Here is a 19,506-nt window from a genome sequence, read left to right as displayed (position 1 = left end):
GTATTTATTTATCCATACAGAGACAGATACATCTGATGAAGAAATGTCTAAGGGCCAACATGGAGGCTAAGGCGCTGGGTCCCACATGGCCAGCAGGTGGGCCAGCAGGTGGCGTGGAGGCTACAGCGCTGAATCCAATACAACCAGCTTCACGGTTCAAGTCCTGGACCCAGCAGCTTGAAAACTGTCAGGCATGTTGCATGAATATCCAAAATCCCACGAAAAGAGTGGAGGAGAAGGTACTGTGGCATGGCCATACCCTGGGGGATTATTTCTCATGTTCTCTCCCCCTCTCTCTCTCTGGTGAATGCATTGACTCACCCTATAGCAAAAACTAATATATGTATACACACACACACATATAACTATATATAAACAAGCTATATATAATAAGACATATGCATACATACATGTCTTATTGTATATATTTGCATACCACTTAGGTATCGTTCGCATCAAAAAAATAATGGCAGCAAAGGGTATAAAACATATAACTTTAAATAAACCATCTGCCAAATTATTCTCTAAGTGCATAATGTGTGTCTAAAAAACTTTAAATTCTTAGTATTGGACTTGTTGAGCCAATGTTGAAACATTGATTATGTAAAGAGACTGGAAAGGTTTCACTAGACTTTTTTCAGAATAATGTGATTTCAGAAAATAATCTTTTAATCATGAAATCAACAGACATCCCCAAGATGACAGTCACTCCTCTACAACTCAGTTACACTTTGTAAAAAAGCAAAATATGTCTTGTAAAATCAAAATAGTAATCTTAAAATAAAGTCTCTTTGACTAGTACATAGGGAGTGCTGGAAGGAGGAGAGAATAGTGTTCCAACGTGTCAATGACCTTGCTCATCTGTAGAATAAACATGATGAAATGAAAGTTTGAGAGCACTTACACGGAAATAGCAAACTTCACAGATACGTATTTAAAGCACAACTGATGATGGAACCGTGGCGATCAGATGATCACAGTGGGCAGAAAGCAGAAGCCAGAACTCCAGGAAGCAGGCTATCGGAAGGCCTTTAAATAGAAGTGCAGCACGTATGAATGAATGCCGCCTTGACAGTCAGACACGCAACATCACTCCAACATATGTCCTCGCTGTGCTCAAAGCCATGTGTGACAAATGGCTACTACACTGGACAGAGCAGGAAGGAAGCAAAAACAATACTGTTCCGAGGCTGGAGAGGACCAGACAATCTCCTAAGCTCCATTCCAGGCCGGAGAAATCACAGAACAATGCCTGGAGTCTTTGTTAACTCATTTTAATACAATGTGCTTGAATTTTAGATTTATAAATATGGAGAATATAGCTAGGAAAAAAATACTGAAATCAATGAAGAATTCATCAGAGTAATTTCAGAAATTATTTCTAATAGTCACAAGGACCTTTTTAAAATTTATTATCCTTAAGGTCTGCCCTGGTTTAAATGTGTCCCCTCAGAACTCTCATGTTAAATTTGTATTACTATTATGACAGCATTAAAAGGGCAGAAATGGGGACCAGCAGTTAGTGTACTGGCTATGTCACTGAACTCCCATGAAGTCGACCGCGGTTTGAGTCCCGGATCCAGTGGCTTAAACTCATGCTGGGTGCGTATGCGTGCGTGCCCAAGATCCTGAGAGGAGAATGGAGGAGAAGGGATTGCAGTGTGGCCATCCCCCCTGAGGGGTGATTTCTCGCTTTTGGACTCTCTGTCTCTCTTTCTTTCTGGTGAGCGCGTGTGCCCTATAGCAAAAAACTCTCAAAAAAAGAAAAAAGAAAAAAAAAAAAAGGGCAGAAATGTAATGATGGTATTGTGAGATGGCATCTTTAGCAGGTAACGATTGTAAAATTAGAGGGTCGTCAGGGTGGGACTCCTATGACTGAACAGTAGTGGCTTTTATTAGAAGTGGGACAGAGACCACAACTGACACACACGTTTGCCCTCTCACCATGTGATGGCCTGCACTACCTTGGAACTCTGCAGAGAACCTCTATCAGCAAAAAGACCTTCATCAGATGTGGTCCCTCAACCTTGAATTTCCAGAACCATGAGCTGAATGATCCTTCACTCTTTATAAATTACCCAGTATGTGGTACTCAGATAGCAACACAACAGTAAACTAAAACCACCTCTGTCCACTAAGTTCAACAGACTCACTTTAAAGGAATGGATGAGAAGTAGAATCACAAGCAGGGATCGCTCACATCTATCACAATGTGACTACCTCTAACAGCAGCTTTAAAGAAGAAACATTCCCTTTTGGGAGAGCAGGGCACTTTTTTTTTTTTCACACACATAATACTGATTTGAAGCCCTGATCAAAGAATCATATAATGACCTCAAAATTCAACTAGTCCGAGTTTCCAGGACAAACAGAAGTGAGTCCATCGCATGACTCAGCTAAACTCAGAACTCTGCAAAAAGGCTGGTTAGACTATTTTTGGCTGCTGAATCATACCAATAATGAAAAATCTTCCTGGACACTGATTAATCTGGAATTTACCTCCCTAATGCCTCTACCTACTTATCTTATCTTTGCCCTCTGAAGAGTATTGAGAGTAGCAATACATTTCTTTTTCCCTGTGAGACTTTCTTGCATTCAGGAGTATAAAAATTCTTAAAATATATATCTACGTAAGAGCCTCTGTAGCTAATCTTCTGTTAACTGTCAAGTCGAAACCATGTCTCTATTTAAATTAACAAAGCACCCATCACAACCCTGTCTCTCTGCTGAAAAAATAAATTTTTAAAAATGGCAATTATATTAGGGATTACACTCAAAAACACACTTGCAATCTAACCCTATTATATATGCCTTTCAAAAGATTAAATAAACCATTGCCACTTCAGTATTCATTCTTTACAGAATACCTAAATCACAAAATAACTCCAAAAAATGCAGTATTAACTAAAGTCACCAGAAACTGATACCACTATAATATCTTGAACTTAATACAGATAAATATTTGTAGCATTAATGAAATTATAGTACTTAAAAATCCACTGGGTATTTATATTACTAAGTAACTATAAAAAGAATAGGAAGAAATAATAAAAAAATAAGAAAAAGTAACAAAGAAGAAATTTATATGGGAGAGATAAAGTTGTATTTGTTTGATAATGAAGAGTTAAAATAAAGCAAGAAGCACTCTTAGCTTAAAATGTTTTCATTTTATACTGGAAAGAAAATTTTTTACTAACTTTCAGCTAATTAATTGCAGCTTCTAAGAGTATTACGGGTATATATGCTCTAAAGCACAATGCTACCAAAAATCTCAAGTTTCTTTATGAACCTTTTCCCAAAGTAATATGCAAAATCATTTTTGAACATATTTCCTACTAATAATTATAATGAGACTTAATTATTTTATATCTTTTTGTGTGTTTCTAAGGTAAAGTTACATAATGAATATTAATAAGACATTGATATCTACCTCCATACTATCTGACGGGACGGTACTCTGACTCAAGTTGTATTCATCATCTTCCATTGGAAATACATCCTCGGTATTAGTCAAGAACCAATCCCTTAAAGAAACCACCACCAAAAACAAACTCAAAGACAGCAGCAAAGACAGCAAGGAGCAAATTTCCAATCTGGGCTACTATCAGTGCCAAACATTTAAAGGTTTTCTAATTTCCACACTTCGTTCATTTTACAGTAAAGACCTGAGACTCAGACAACACTTTTATGCTGATCCTGTAATTAGTGCTTCAAAACCATGATTATTACAGAAATGTACACTTGTTCAGAACCACTCTGTTTATAAAAAGATATCACGTGCTTTATGTAATCAACCCTTGGGAGGAACAGGTAATCTGCTGCTACTCACTGAGAAAACTGGGCCTTAGAAAAGGTGAGGCCCAGAGTCAGGAGGTAGTGTGGTGATTAAGACACTGGGCTCCCACATGGTCGACCGTGGTTTGAGTCTCAGACCCTGCGACTTGAAGCTCATGCCGGGCATGTGTGTGTACATGGCCAAAATCCCAAGGGATTTGGAAGGAGAAGGAACTATGACATGGCCATCCCTCCTGGTAGGGTGATTTCTCACTTTCTGTCTCTCTCGTCTCTCTGTCTCTCCAGCCAGCTCATGTGCTCTACAGCAAAATCTCTAAATAAAATAAAAGGGAAAGAAAGAAAAGGTGAGTCCCTTACTCCATGTCATGGGATTATTAACCAACATTGATGGACTCCTGACTCCCAGTCTGGGTCTTTTCCTGTTAAACCATAGAGACTCCCATGGTAAGTTATTCCCCAAAACAGAAATAGGATCCAACCAGATTCACCAACTCACAGATCACTTTTTTTCACTCTGTGGGCAATCTGGTCTTAGCCACAACCCATACATATGTGGAGTGGGGGGAAAAGGGGACCCGATAAGGACTGAAAAACAAAACACAGTCTAAGTGGGAATGCTTTGGATTAAACATTTAACATTGATCATTGAAAACACCTAATTCACAGACTCAGTTATAAAACTAAAAGAGACCTTGAAAGTCACTGCTTTCTTCCACTCCTTAGATGAGGAAAATACAGTGAGGCAGAGAAAGCAGCTGATTCCCTAAAGATCCCCCCACTAACTGCTAACCTGTAGCAGAGCCAGGGCCACACAGAGGTGGGTTCTTTCTGCTGTATCCCAATTCTGTTTCTCAATCGAAGGACTAAGCACAGTCCAAGTATTTATAAGGAACCATCACAGTGCTAGAGAAATTAGAAAATTAGAACTTATTCACCAACATTGTAAGTGTAAAAATTATTAATATTTTACATATTTAAAGCAGCAGGAACTTTACTTTGTTTCCTATCAGAAAAATAATCAACAGTATATATTTTAGGCTCTTGTTGCTAAGGATAATTTCTAAAATATTACTATTTCTTCCCTTGAGATACACTGGGTTTTTTGAATTTTGTTATTATAACAGAGATCATTAAGTACATTCAAAACCAGAATAATTTCTCAAAAATGTCACCACCATTAGCCAACATATAGTTAAAAAAAGAATAACTTAATATCTCATTATCTTATAAATATAGGTCTCTTCAACCTATAAGTACATTATCCTATCTCTGTTCATGCTCTTTTTCAGAAGTCTTCAGAGGTCACTACTAAAAAGCTACTTTGAATAAGTAATTTATCCCCCCTCTGAAATTTAAAAACTAGGCAACAAAACATCTCTGAAGTTTAACTGACCAACAAATTTAAAAATGGTTCACTTGGTAAACCATTTACTACTTAAACAATATTAATTTCCACATTAAAAAAATAAACAATCTAATTAGACTTTGTTGTAGGTTTAAGTCTTTTAAAAGACTTTTCACCACCCCACCCCTCCCCCATTCAACTCTAATACGAAAATCTTTTCAGAGAGGCAAAATATAAGAATTTTCCAGATAGTATTGAACATCATTTCATAGGAAAAAAAAGTTATATAGACCAAGAATAAAGCACTAAGATCATAGAAAATATTGACAATAAAATTGGGGTTTTTTTGTCTCTTGTTCACAAGATCACTTTTTCACTTGAATGCAAGGTTTAATCTATAGCAGATTCTGATGTTAACCGAGGGAAAATTCCATCCTTAGTGTCCTGATCATCTAAGGTGTTTTCCAGAGGTGAAGAGCTGCCTGAATTCTGAAATGCAGTCTGGACTCCAAGGAGTAATCTTTGTAGTTGTTTCTGAAAATAAAAACAGAACATTGTACAATCTGTAAAACAAGGTACCATCACCTTCTCCTTCTGTATCCCCCTAATTTACTTCAAACATTCATGTATAATAGTGGATTTTAGTAAAATGCAGTTAATGATTTTTCAGGGGAGGAGGGACAGCAATAATCTGTATTTCTAGAAACTTCCCGGTAGTGATCTAGTTTAAATCACAGTTTCAGTAGCAAGGTTCTACTTAATTACCAAGCCATTCACAAACACACCAAGAAAGTGACAAGAGAAGCTTAACAAATTTTGTGATCTCTAAATAGTTTGACTTCCTTTTTTAAAATTGTAAAGTTTAAGGAGGCTCCTATACACGAATGAACTTTGAACATGGTAAACATGATCAGTCATTTAAAAAACAAAATGAAACCAAAAAATGTTGAAACCCTCATGAAACAATTACAACACACACACACACACACATACACACACATATATATATATATATTTTTTTTTTTTATTTTATCAACCCCTAGTTGGTTTCACCATGCCCCCAAGCTTCTGCCCCATTACCATGCTTACTCACAGGAAATGTTTTAAGAGTTGCCTAAAGTAACTGACTCCATTTCTTTTCTCAGCCCACAGTGATCTATCTGCATTTGCCAAATTCGGCAGCCACTTCTCTGGTTTTTCCTTGACTTCTCTCTCCGTAGCCGTCTCACAACTATCGTCTTCATTTTAAGCAAGTTGTTAAACTGACATTCCTGGATATCTTCCTAACTCACTCAACTTATTAAGAACAACTTAATCTTCTTACTCTTATTATTTAATCTCTAAAATCATGGGGCCTGCAGGTAGCATGGTGGTCAAGATGCTAGACTCCCATATGGCCGACGGTGATTCATGTCCCAAACCTAACAGCCTGAAAATCACGCCAAGCACGTATGCATGTGCGCCCAAAATCCTGAAAGGAGAATAGAGGAGAAGGAGGGACTGTAGCATGGCCATCTGCCGGGGAGACTATTTCTCACTTCTTTTCTCTCTGTCTCTCTGGCAAGTGCACACACCTTATGGCAAAAATCTAAAAAATAAAGAAAAAGATGGTATAACGTAGGCAATGGGCTAGAGTCCTTTCTCTAGCTATATAAATTTCCAAAAACGACCTAGTCAGGCACCATGGTTTTAAACATTACTATCTCTGTACTGGTGAACTTCAAGTCACATCTCTACACTCAGCCCTGACTTTACCACTCAGCTCCATGCTGCTACCCTCCCAACTACACAGGAATACCCGGTAGCCACCTCAAAGTATCTTTGTTCAAACAGAAGTATGCTCCTTTCTCTTCCCAAACCTGCTCTTCTAAGAAGTCCCCATCTCAGTAAATATTAGTACCAGCGACCTAGTGACTCAACCCTAAATCTATAGGTTTCCTAGCTGTGGCTTCTGCCAGAAGTGCTCACTGCTCAAGTCTTCTGGTGACTGGCCTTCTTAGAACTCTTTTTAAATAAGCAAATCTCAACTATTTTGTTGTTGGAAAAGTCATGATGTATTTTTCTATGTTTTTCTGAGTCAGGACTTTTCTGACAACCCAATACAATACTACCTTCTCATAACAATCTTCTAGAATCAATCCAATCTAATATAATACTCAGATACTCTGTATCACATTGTAAATCTCAGCAAAACATTTATCACTGATATTTTTCCTGTCTGCCTCTGGCTACAAGAGCAGAAATATTGCTTGTTTAGTTTATGGTTATCTCTCTAGTATTGGCCACATACTAGGTGCTCAGTAAATATTTGCCAAATTTGAATTAAAAAAAAAAATCAGCCTTGTAGCCTATTGTATAGCCTAGTGGTTACAAAACCAGATCCTACAAGGTTGATCACAGTTCAAGTTCTGGTCCTGGCAGCTTGAAAAATACACTGGACAAGTGTGTGTGTGCCCATATCTCAATGGGATGGAAAATGGAGGAGAAAGGGTTGTGGCATGAGCACACCCTACTGAGAAGTGCTTTCTCCCTCTCTTTTTCTTTCTCTCTGTCTTTCTCTGGCAAGCACATACCCTTCTGACAATTAAAAAAAATAAATCAAACAAAAAAGCCAATGAGTCATGAAACTATGACCTAGAGTTATTATGGGTTTCTTTCTCCACTGTAGAAAGTATGGAGGCAAACAGACTACTAGAGCTTTTGTCCCACCTAAGCGAGCCCTCAGAACAAGTGGAAGAGTCACTGAGTAGCACAATAAACCACTTTGATATTCCCATGACCCTCTTCTTTCCATCTACCATGACAGTTTCAGAGAGTTTCATGAGGGGCTGACAGGTGGTATGGTGATTAGGGTGCTGGACTCCCACATGGTTGACCATAGCTCAAGTCTCCAACCTGGCAGCTTGCTTTCTCACTTTCCCTTTCTCCTTCCTTCTGTCTCTCTGGCAAGCACACGTGTCCTACAGCAAATGTAAAAATAATAGTAGTAGTAAATTAATTAAATTAAATCAATAACTCTTTTAAAAAGAGAGAGTTCATGAGACCCAACTGCAGTGGTACACATTGCTAAGACACTGTTCTCCATAGGGTGAGACCACATGGGAGGCCCAGTTTCAATTTCCAGTCCAGGCATGGTAGCACGAGCCTGTAACCACAGTAGTGTGAGAAGCTGAGGTAGGAAGCTCTGGAGCTTGAGGCTAGCCTGGGCAACACAGCAACACTTTGTCTAAAACAGAGTTGGAGCCTAGTCCCTAGCTGCAGTGGCACGACAACAGTACAATGCTCTGAGATGCTGAAAGCCCTAGGAGAGCTCAGGGCCTGGTGTCTGGTTTGGCCTGTACACAGCAGGTCGTGTGCATGCTTACTTATAAACCTGGCTGGTTAGGAAAGGCCAGGGTGAGAGTCACAGCATGAGACCCTGTAGAAGGTTCTTGTCTCTCTCAAAAGAAAGAAAGAGAGAGCAAACAGAGGGAAGAAAGGAAGGACAAAAAGGAAGGTAGGCTTTAAGAAAAAGAGCCAGGCATACCGGCACAAATCTGTAGTCAGGACTATGACATAGTGAGACCCTGTCTTTTTTAAGGGAAAAGAAAAAAACTTCAAGAGGTCAGTGGCTCTTCAAGGAAATGATAGATATGGTTGAATACACCAAAGGTCAGCAAATTACGACCAACAGCTAAATCTAGACATACCCCTTTATTTACATATTATCTTCCATTTGGTTTAATTGACGGGTTGCAAGGGAAATCTTGTCCTATAAAGCCAAAAATATTTCCTATGTGGACATTTACAAAAAAAGTATAACCCAATCTAGAAGAAAATAAGTGAGAAATCTCTTAGATGCTTGCATTCACATATGTAAACAGTCACAGAGTGAGGCATTAAGAGGCAGAAACAGCCCAATCACACAAAAAGCCATGAGCGTAAGTTAAGCATAAGTTATCAAAAGTAACATTATTATTAACTTTGCATCACTCTATTCACTTTTAAGTATATAATTTACTGCTGCTGTTATAACAGCATCTAACAGCATCGATGCTCCTACCTTCACAGCAATCAGAAAAAACTGCTCTCTTCACCTACCTTGCCGTTTCTAGGACCTTTAAAGCCTTCTCAATTTCCCCTTGGCTTTTATACAGAAATGCCAACTCAAACAGAGTGAACGGCACCAGGTAGTGGTCATACTTCAAAAGCTTTTCACTGAAAGAGCAAATGAATAGCAATAAAGAGAATAAGAAACAGATCATTCTTTTTGACATATATATAAATCCTTATTCCTCAGAAAATAGGTACAGCACTAAGCCTATGATCAGAGTAAAGCTGCCACTATATAGTTATGGAACTTAATAAACTATGGCAATAAATAATATGCTTTTCATATATCAATCTTTTATTGCTTAATGTAAATCCAGTCCTAATGATTGTACAGTACCTCTTAGGCAAATAAATTCATGCAGTCCTTAAAGATTAACCCTGGAGGGACCAGCAGTTAGTGTAATGGCTATGTCACTGGACTCCCATGTAGTCGACTGCGGTTCGTGTCTCGGACCCGGTGGCTTAAACTCATGCTGGGTGTGTGTGTGTGTGTGTGTGTGTGTGTGTGCATGCCCAAGATCCTGAGAGGAGAATGGAGGAGAAGGGATTGAGGCGTGGCCATTCCCTCAGGGGGTGATTTCTCACTTTCTGTCTCTCTGGCGAGTGCATGTACCCTGTAGCAAAAAAACTCACGATCATCTTTCTGTATATAAATGTGTCCACAAGCACCTTCATTAAGAAATATGAAAGCAGCAGGTGGTGAGCTAGTTGGGACACTGGATTCCCATACGAACAACTGCAGTTTGAGTCCCGGATCTGCCAGTTGCTTTCTCACTTTCCTTCTCTTTCTCTCTGTCTGCATGCACATGCCCTATAGCAAGTTTTAAAACAATAATAATAATAAATAATTCTTATAAGGAAGGAAGGAAGGAAGGAAGGAAGGAAGGAAGGAAGGAAGAAAGAAAGAAAGAAAGAAAGAAAGAAAGAAAGAAAGAAAGAAAGAAAGAAAGAAAGAAAGAAAGAAAGAAAGAAAGAAAGAAAGAAAGAAAGAAGAAAGCAAGCTTGGGCCAGCTAGTGGCATGGTGCTTAAGGAAGCTAGATCCTATATGGCCAAACACGTGGTTTAAGTCCTGGACCTAGAGGCTTGAGAAACATACTGGGCATGTGTACATGCCCAAAATCCTAGAGAAGAGATTGCAGCATGGCCATCCTCTATGGGTGCGTGTGTGCTTGCTAGCTAGGCTAGCTTTCTTTCTTGCTTGCTTGCTTTCTTGTTTTCTATCTTACTCTCTGTTTTTCGAGAGAGAGAGAGAGAGAGAGAGTGCACATACCCTCTGGTAAATTACCAAAAAAAACCAAAAAAAACAACAAAAAAAAAACCTTTTAACTAAGGTTCAACTCCTTTGTATTTTAAAGTCTTACAATGCTCAAAAATGTCAATAAAGACAAGTTGCCAATGTTCTGTTTTCAGCAACATTATGAAAGTTCTCTAGCTACGAAACATCAAGAAATCTTGAAAAAAATAGGCTTAGCTTACCAGCCCATTAAAAAAAAGAGAGAGAGAGAGAGCTAGAACAGAAAGAGGAGAGTCGTTAAGTATGTGGGATGATGCGGAATGAACCCTGGTCTGCTTCCATCAGAATCATCTAGGATGCTGTATCTTCATGTTCTGTAAGAGATAAGGCCATGGGTCCCCAGGAAGTAGGGAGCTGGAAATGTGATCTCTATTTAAGCCTGGAACCCTTAAAGGGTTACTCTTTTGAAGAAAGAGCAAATTTAGAGAGAAAAAATAAAAATCCTGGTATAGGAAAAAGACAGTTGTCTCCCTGGACTGTATTTATGAAGGGTAGGAAAAAAAAAACACATTTCTTAGGAAATGAGTAACCAATAGACTTGCTCTCATATAAATTTTCAATTTAAATTAACATTACCCAAATAATCCAAGAACCAGTAAGCACTGAAACTAACATGAAAATGGCCCTAGACTGAAAAAGCCTTTAGGATACCTGGCAGAAATAAATATAAAATCACCATAGACTCTTCCCGCATATAGCCTCCAAGGAAGTTTGAGATAAAACCCCACTAAAGGTGAGTTCATAACTCAAAATTATAAAACACATGAATAAACAATTCACTATGAGATTTGATAAACACAAATAGCACAAATTAGTCACCCTTTTGATTCTTCCAAAAAAGAAAAAAAAATTAAACTAAACTCCATGGATATTTCAATATGTTTTCTAAATACGGTATATTACTTATTGGGAATTAAATATTTTAATTTGCTTATTATAAGGACATCAGTCCTCTCCCATTCCCATAAATATTATTAGGAAGAAGGGGATCGGTTGGCCATGGACAGAAAAGCACATGATATGAATACAGATGGTCAACCAGTAGTCTATGGCTGTGACCTTTTTGGTTTATTTGGTGTTTTCAAAATATTTGGGCCAATCTTTAAAAATCAGGAGATTTTAGGGACCAGCAGTTAGCTATGTTGCTGGACTCCCACATAGTTGACCGTGGTTCGAGTCCCGGACCCGGTGGCTTAAACTCACGCTGGGCGCGTGTGCGTGCGTGCCCAAGATCCCGAGAAGAGAATGATGGAGAAGGGATTGTGACGTGGCCATCCCCCCAGTGGGGGTGATTTCTCGCTTTCTATCTCTCTGTCTCTCTCTGTCTGTCTGGCGAGCACACGCGCCCTATAGCAAAAACCTCTCCCCCAAAAAAATTAAATTAAAAAAAAAATCAGGAGATTTTACATAAAATCCAGATTCTAAGCTTTTCATGAAAAACGGTAGGTATTACTGCTACTGGGCCCTCGTTGTACAGAACAGTGATCACTTAGAGCTGAGGAGTGGCGGCTCCCTTAAGAGACAATGCATAGCAGCCAGCAAGTGGTGTGGTGGTTAAGGTGCTGGACTCTCACATAGTTGACCATGGTTTGAGTACCAGACCTAGTGGTTTGCTTTCTCACTTTCCCTCTCTCTCTCGCTCTCTTCCTCCATGTCTCTCTCTGGTAAGCACATATGCCCTATAGCAAGTTTTAAAATTATAATAATAAAAAAATAAATTTTAAAAAGATGTAGCACAGGCCTTATCTACAGTGCCCACCAATCCCTATTCCTGCCATTACTCAGCCTGCTGCATCTGGTGAGGTTACTTGTCTGGGCTATGCAGATATGTAAGTTTGGGATACTGAGAAGAGAGCGAATCCTCAGAAACTTGATTCATCTCTACAGTTAACAAATGAGCAGGACATTGTCATCAAAGCTACTAGAAGGAAAAAACCCCATTATGTACAGAAGAAATGCCCTTTGTCCAAAGAGACACCATTATAGCAGTCATTACTGGTCTTTTGTCCTTGCCAAATTATTTTTTTTCCTACTTCTTTTCTTTTTTCTTTCTTTCTTTCTTTCTTTTTTTATTCATCTCTACAGTTAACAAATGAGCAGGACATTGTCATCAAAGCTACTAGAAGGAAAAAACCCCATTATGTACAGAAGAAATGCCCTTTGTCCAAAGAGACACCATTATAGCAGTCATTACTGGTCTTTTGTCCTTGCCAAATTATTTTTTTTCCTACTTCTTTTCTTTTTTCTTTCTTTCTTTCTTTCTTTTTTTTTTTTTTTTTTTTTTTGAGAAGTTTTTGCTATAGGGTGCATGCACTTGCCAGAAGATAGAAAGAAATCACCCCTCAGGGGAGATGGCCACAATCCCTTCTCTTCCATTCTCCTCTTGGGACCCTGGGCACACACGCACATGTGTCTGGTGTGAGGTTAAGCCAGCGGGTCCAGGACTCAAACCACGGCTGACTACATGGGAATCCAGCAACATAGCCATTATGCCAACTGCTGGTCCCCATCCTTGCCAAATTATCATCACAATGATAGCAAGTCTGTTTACCTAACTTGGAATCCCTAGGATCCAGCAGAGTCCGACACACGATGGGTATTTGAGTGTCTGTGGAACAAATGCGTGGACAAGCAAATGCATGAACGAGAAGAGTGTCAGAGGCTCCGTATACTGCCACCGGTTTCCAAAGACACCGATTAGCTAGGCTGTAAATTTAGTTTTTTGGCTCATCTTTAAACATGACGTAGAAATGCATAAAGGCATGTTCCAGTTAGACCATAATTTTGTTCAGGAAAGACCAAGAAAGCACTACTAACTTCTCTTTCTGGTAACATCAAGTACAAGTTTAGCAGCAGCCAATAAAAGCCTTTTGAGCTGCTTTCTCATGGCAAATCCCCAGAAACCACAATTTGCACCCAGGCTGGTCTTACTGTTTGCTCTTACCTTTCCACAACATGATTGAAACACAGTTCAGCTTGCAGGGGCCGCTGTAAGTTCTTGAGACAGCATCCTTTAAGTAACTTCACTAAGCACTCGTCATCCACAGAGTATTCACTAAAGTCTTTAACAAACAGCACACACATGCAAGGAAAAAATACGTTTAAAAACCCTAATTAAGAGGAAGAAGTAACAGCTAGAGGTTTCAGAAGGATCATTCAAAACTCAGGAAAATATTTTTAACATATATTATGCCTCACAAAATAAAATGCAATGAAATTACTTTAAGAGAGTGTGCATTTACTATATTACTACACCATTTTCTTAAGGGGTTCTCTCTACCCACTCACTTTTTCAGGTGGTCACACTCTACGTTTCGTGACCTTAGACACAACAACAGGGAACTTGAACTCTCAATAAAGCAAGAACCATGGTAATGCTATAAAAGGTAAAACCATGAGGAACAGGGCGGCTGCCTCCTCCTGTTGTTTTGGCTTCTGACTGTTGGCTCCGATGCAGGAGAGGATAACACTTCCATATGGAACAGCAGATGGCCGCATATCCATTAAAAATTCAGAAAGGAGAATACCCTCTCCAGATCATTATGTTTACAACGTACCAATTCTCCCAGGTTATGTTCTTATAGGGGGAAATTATGTCATAAAATGAGATAAAACGTTTCTCAAGTACCTGAAAGGCACCCAAAATCCCCACAAACTTCTACCTGCTTGAAGGCGATGCGAAAGATTTTCTTCTACCACTTTTCCCCTTTGGAAAATGACTCTTTACCTTCTACAGCCCAAGGCAAAAATGTATTGAACAGAAGGAACCATATTATGTGTGATATCTATTTGTAAAAAAAGGTAGCTAGCTGTTCCCACTCCCCATCTATCCATTTTTTAATTTTTTTTGTTTTTGTTTTTACAAGTTACATGCAACTAAGATGCCATTCCATGACAGACCGATAATTTATACACTGTGGGCGTAGGCTATAACCACAACAGTGGGAGGGGCAGGGAAGGGAACAAATGAGGCTCTGGAAGTCCCCCATACTGAAACCCTCCTGCTTGCAGTATCAACCTCGGAAATCAACATTGACACATGCTACTCTTTCGGTGGGTAAGCTGCTGTCTAAGGGAGATGCCACTTCACTAACTAGAAGGGGGTCACTTCACTTATAGGTGCTGAAAACAGCTGATATTCACCTCTAACTTTCAAGTTCTGATAAGCCACTCCCTAGGCAATCACAGATGTCAGTATCACACATAACCTTCCCTACTATTTATTTATTTATGTTTTATTTAAATTTATTTATTTGCATTCATTCACTGTACATCATTGCAGCATACAAAATGAGATTTTCCATCCAGGGTACACTGTATATTGTCTCGATCAAGCACATCAACAATTTAAAACTACTCTTTTATTCACACTCACCCCCTGAATTTTCTCTCTCATGCTAATCATGGATATTTACTGAAATACATATTCAAGAAGCAATATCTTTCCAGGCCTAGAACCAAAGCGCCAGGGTCCATAATGGATGCTAGTTTTTAGTGTCATATTTGTGCATTCTACTAAGTTCTGTGTAGCATTTTATTACATCTGACAACATTCTGTTGCTCAGTACATGACGATATTTTTTTGGGGGAGGAGAGGTTTTCACTATAGGGCGCATGCACTCGCCAGAAAGACAGAGAGAGACAGAGAGACAGAAAGCAGGAAATCACCCCCCAGGGGGGATGGCCACGCCGCAATCCCTTCTCCTCCATTCTCCTCTTGGGATCTTGGGCACACACGCACATGGGCCCAGCGTGAATTTAAGCCACCGGGGCCGGGACTCGAACCGTGGTTGACGACATGGGAGTCCAGCAATATAGCCATTACACTAACTGCTGGTCCCAGTACATGACGATTTTGATGAGTAACAGACATTACACCATGGAAAGTTAAAGTACCAGTAAAGCCACCCTTTTCTTCTATGTAGCTCGAGTTAGGGATATGGCAAATGGGTTCAAAAATGCCACATTCCACTAAAAAAAACCTTTGAAACAAGACCATTATTTCCTCAGATTACAGAGCACTGCCTTTCAGATAATAACTTTCTCCAACAATATGAATTCTTTGTCCTGATTCTCAACCTTATGAATGAGTTGATGTATGACCATTTCAAAACAGACTTTCTATTTTACAGTTGAAGAATATTACATGATAGGGCTGCTGAAGCACATTTTTATCACAAAAGGTCTACTGAACTTAGTAATAAAGCAGTGGGTAGGTTGAGGACAAATTCTGAAGCCCAAATTACAGAAAAAATTACATTGAACTTCTTTCTTTCTTTTTGATTAGAGAGATAGATTTTTTCTATAGGACATGTGTACTTGCTAGAGAGACAGAGAGACAGAAAGTGAGAAATAACCCCCTCAGGGATGATGGCCACACCACAATCTCTTCTCCTCCATTCTTCTCTTGGGATCTTGGGCACACATGCCCAGCATGAGGTTTAAGCCACCAGGTCCAGGATTCAAACTGAGGTCAACTATGTGGAAATCCAGCAGTGTAACCATTACGCCATCTGCTGGTTCCTACATTGAACTTTTTAAAAGCTAGTTAAAATGTACCAAGACAAAAACCTGAAAACAGATTTAGAGAGTGAAAAGAAAAAAAAAAATCAGCAACACTTTCTCTTTTATGCAATTTTGATCATGTTTGCTATTTAATTTCACTAGGCACTTCAGTTAGATTTCAAACAAGAAGTGACAGAGTGAATACCAAGGCTGGCTCCAGGCATGCTATAGAGCTTTTCTGTCCTAGAGATTGCTGTGACAGGTGACTTATCTCTTTACTAACCATAGCTGGAGCGCTGCCAGACTGGAAGACCCACGGTATCCTCTACTGTTTTTATTTTAGACACTTGCCAAAACTAGGAGAAGCAAAATAATATTCAATTTCTAATCACTGGGATGAGAGATGAGTGGAAGCTGATATGACCTCACGTTTACAGCACAGCTTCATTTTCCAGTTAAGATTCCCTTCCGCACACACACACACTCTGAAGGATAATTACTGGAAGGTCCTCACACTTGAGGTTGAGAAGGAGGGAGAGAGGGAGGTAATTTTCCTGCATAAAATAATGGTCCTGGAAAAGGTCATCATACATCTCATATACAACAGCTGATAAAGGTGATCTTAAGAAAATAAACTAATTCAAATAAACCTGCAGAGCGAGGACTTACAAAGGCAGGATTGTGAGTACCGTGGCATGTCTTTCTTCCTGTCTCAGCCTCCCCCAACCTGGTAGTGCCTATCATTTTAACATGTGAAAGAGGAATGAAGGGAAGAAAGCAGCCTGGCTTTAAACCACTATTCCATTTTACATGCATAGTCCGATACACTTTTCCTTTCACTTTTGTCTTCCACCAGTCAACGGAGGGGCAACATAAACTTGGGGGAACCAGGGGAATGAAGAGTCTGTTCTAAAAGGAAAAACCCAATGGTCTGGTTGGAAAATTCCAGTAGTTCTTTATATGAAAAGGCCCCATGTAGCAGACTGTAGTCAAATTTTATACTACAAAACTGTTGTATAAAATTGCCCTCATGCTATGTGTACAAGATGTATACATATGAAACAAATGAAATTCATGTGTAAGACTGACACACACACACACACACACACACACACACACACGCAAATATTCCAGAATCTGGGAGAAAAAAATTCTATTGGATTGTCATAAAAGTCATGACACATTTCTGCAAGTTTTTATATTTTTACATTTCTTAATTTTTAATTTTTTTACGTTTTACATTTTTACATAGAAAAATGTGTCATAACTTTCCCGACAACCCAATAAAATCCTAAACACTTCTGATCTCAAGCATTTCACATAATGGATATTCATCCAACAACAGAAAGCTGAATGGTGGTTGTCCAGGGCTGGAGTGAGGCTCTGGGAGAGGAGAGGAATGATGAGTGGCTATTTATTGGGTATGGAAAAATTCTGAAGGTTCTTCACACAATGAAGTGAATATACTTAAAGCTACTGAGCTGTACACTTAAAAATGGTTAAGATGGTAAATGTTATGTATATTTTACCATAATGAAAAATTAAATATTTTCAGTTAAAAAACAAAAAGATATGGTGCCTACAGATGGCATAACGGTTATGTTGCTGGACTCCCACATAGTCAACTGCAGTTTGAGTCCCACACCCAGCAACTAAAAAACAAGCCAGGTACGTATGCATGCATGTCAAAATTCCAAGAGGAGAATGGAAGAAAATGGATTGCAGCATGGCCATCCTCCCTTTCTTGCTTTCTGTCTCTCTGTCTCTTTCTGTCTCTCTGGAAAGCACACATGCCCTATGGCAAAAATCTCTCAAAGAAAAACAAAAAGATATGGGGCCAGCAGGTGGTGTGGTGGTTAGGGTGCTAGACTCCCATGTGCCTGACCGTGGTTTGAGTCCCAGACCTGGTGGCTTGCTTTTTCACTTTTTCTCTCTCTGTCTCTCTCTGGTGAGTGCAGGTGTCCTATAGCAAATTAAAATAATAAATAAAAACTAAACTAAAAAATTCTTGAAAAAAGATATAATTGTAAAAACTGCAAAGAAGCTTTTATGACTCTATACTAATTGAAACTATATAGAAAATAGTGCTGCAATATTTAGAAGAACACACAAAGAACATCTGAAATGAACAGAGTAAACCTGTAGTTTGCACTTATATATACCCTGTGATTCTTTGTTAAACTGTACAAACACTGAATTCTTCCTTTTTTTTTTTTAAGAGAGATTTTGGCTATACGGTGTGTGTACTCACTGGAGAGACAGAGACAGAGAGAGAAAGTGGCAAATCACCCCCCAGGGAAGATGGTCATGTCATGCCACAATCCCTTCTCCTCCATTCTCCTCTTGGGATTTTGGGCAGACATGCAAATATGCCTGGCATGAGTTTCTAGCTACCAGGTCCAAGACTTGAACTGTGGTCGGCCATGTAGGAGTCCAGCAACATAATCATTACACCATCTGCTTGTCCCATTAATTCCTCTTTTAAGACAGTTCTTGAGCCTTCTCATTTGCTTGTTTCCCTGATACTGAGAACTCAAAGGAAATTCTCAGCCCACGAAGATAAATACTTAATATTTTGGTCACTCGTCCTACGCTCCAGTAAAAGGGGAACAATAAGAAAATGAAAAGAAACCCTGATTCATTTTTCAAAGTGCTGCCTTTAATATGAGAAGGTGATAGTCCTCACCCTCACCGACAGATGAGCTTCGATGAACCCATTTTTTCAGCAGTGAAATGGACTACTCCGTTCCCCTGATCTCCCTGGGACCAGTGGTTTACATCTGCAAAATGGCTCCTGGGAGCAAGAGCAGAGAAGAGCATCTGTGGTCTCAGAACAGCACTGTTGCCATTGTTCTATTTGATTCTGCAGCTACCAGGCCTGAAACCTTGACCTTACTGGCAGAAAAGCCCACTGACACCATTTTTGTTCTTTTATGTTCCTCCTCCTGTTGATGAAAATCTAAAGCTAGAATTATTTTGCACAGAGAAAGTGGGCTAAATGCCCAACAATAAGGAAAGAGTTGATTAATTTATGATACAGCAGCCCCATGGAGAACAATGAAGCTTTTGAAATGCATAAAGGCTATTTACTGACACTTAAAATATTTATGATATATTCAATGAAAAATTAGGCTAGTATGTATCTAGATATGCTGTGTTTGTAAGTCCAAAAATAAGACTAGATGGAATACACAAAAATTCTGAACTAGTGGTGCTATAGCATAAAAAATATACGTGACTCTTTCCACCTATAGTTAAGAATTAAAATTATGTGTCTAACTGGGGGTGCTAGCAGGTAGCGTGGTGGTTAAGGCTGTTGGACTTCCACATGGCTGACCATGGTTTGAGTCCTGGACCTGGTGGCTTGTTTTCTCACTCCCCCTACCTCTCCCTCTCCCTCTCCCTCTCTCTCTCTCTCTCTCTCTCTCTCTCTCTCTCCCACACACACACAAACACACACACCTACCTACTCCC

At 39.3% G+C, this 19,506-nt stretch overlaps 1 protein-coding gene across 2 annotated transcripts in view; it reads right to left on the bottom strand.

The window, feature by feature from the left end:
* Nucleotides 1–4,738: 4,738 nt before the first annotated feature.
* Nucleotides 4,739–19,506, bottom strand: part of TTC39B (tetratricopeptide repeat domain 39B) — a 111,037-nt gene continuing 96,269 nt past the window's right edge. For both annotated transcript variants that reach the window (XM_006163833.2, XM_006163832.3), the window contains 3 exons: nucleotides 13,472–13,589; nucleotides 9,221–9,337; nucleotides 4,739–5,674 (listed from right to left, as the gene is read on the bottom strand). In XM_006163833.2, the coding sequence (XP_006163895.1) occupies nucleotides 5,593–5,674; nucleotides 9,221–9,337; nucleotides 13,472–13,589 (317 nt within the window). In that variant the 3' untranslated portion in view covers nucleotides 4,739–5,592. The remainder of the gene's footprint in view (nucleotides 5,675–9,220; nucleotides 9,338–13,471; nucleotides 13,590–19,506) is intronic.

Source organism: Tupaia chinensis, unplaced genomic scaffold (genome assembly GCF_000334495.1).
Source record: "Tupaia chinensis unplaced genomic scaffold, TupChi_1.0 Scaffold143247_2, whole genome shotgun sequence".
Taxonomy (NCBI): domain Eukaryota; kingdom Metazoa; phylum Chordata; class Mammalia; order Scandentia; family Tupaiidae; genus Tupaia; species Tupaia belangeri.
The sequence above is the reverse complement of the archived record's forward strand: the minus strand, read 5'-3'. Positions and strand labels throughout refer to the sequence as shown.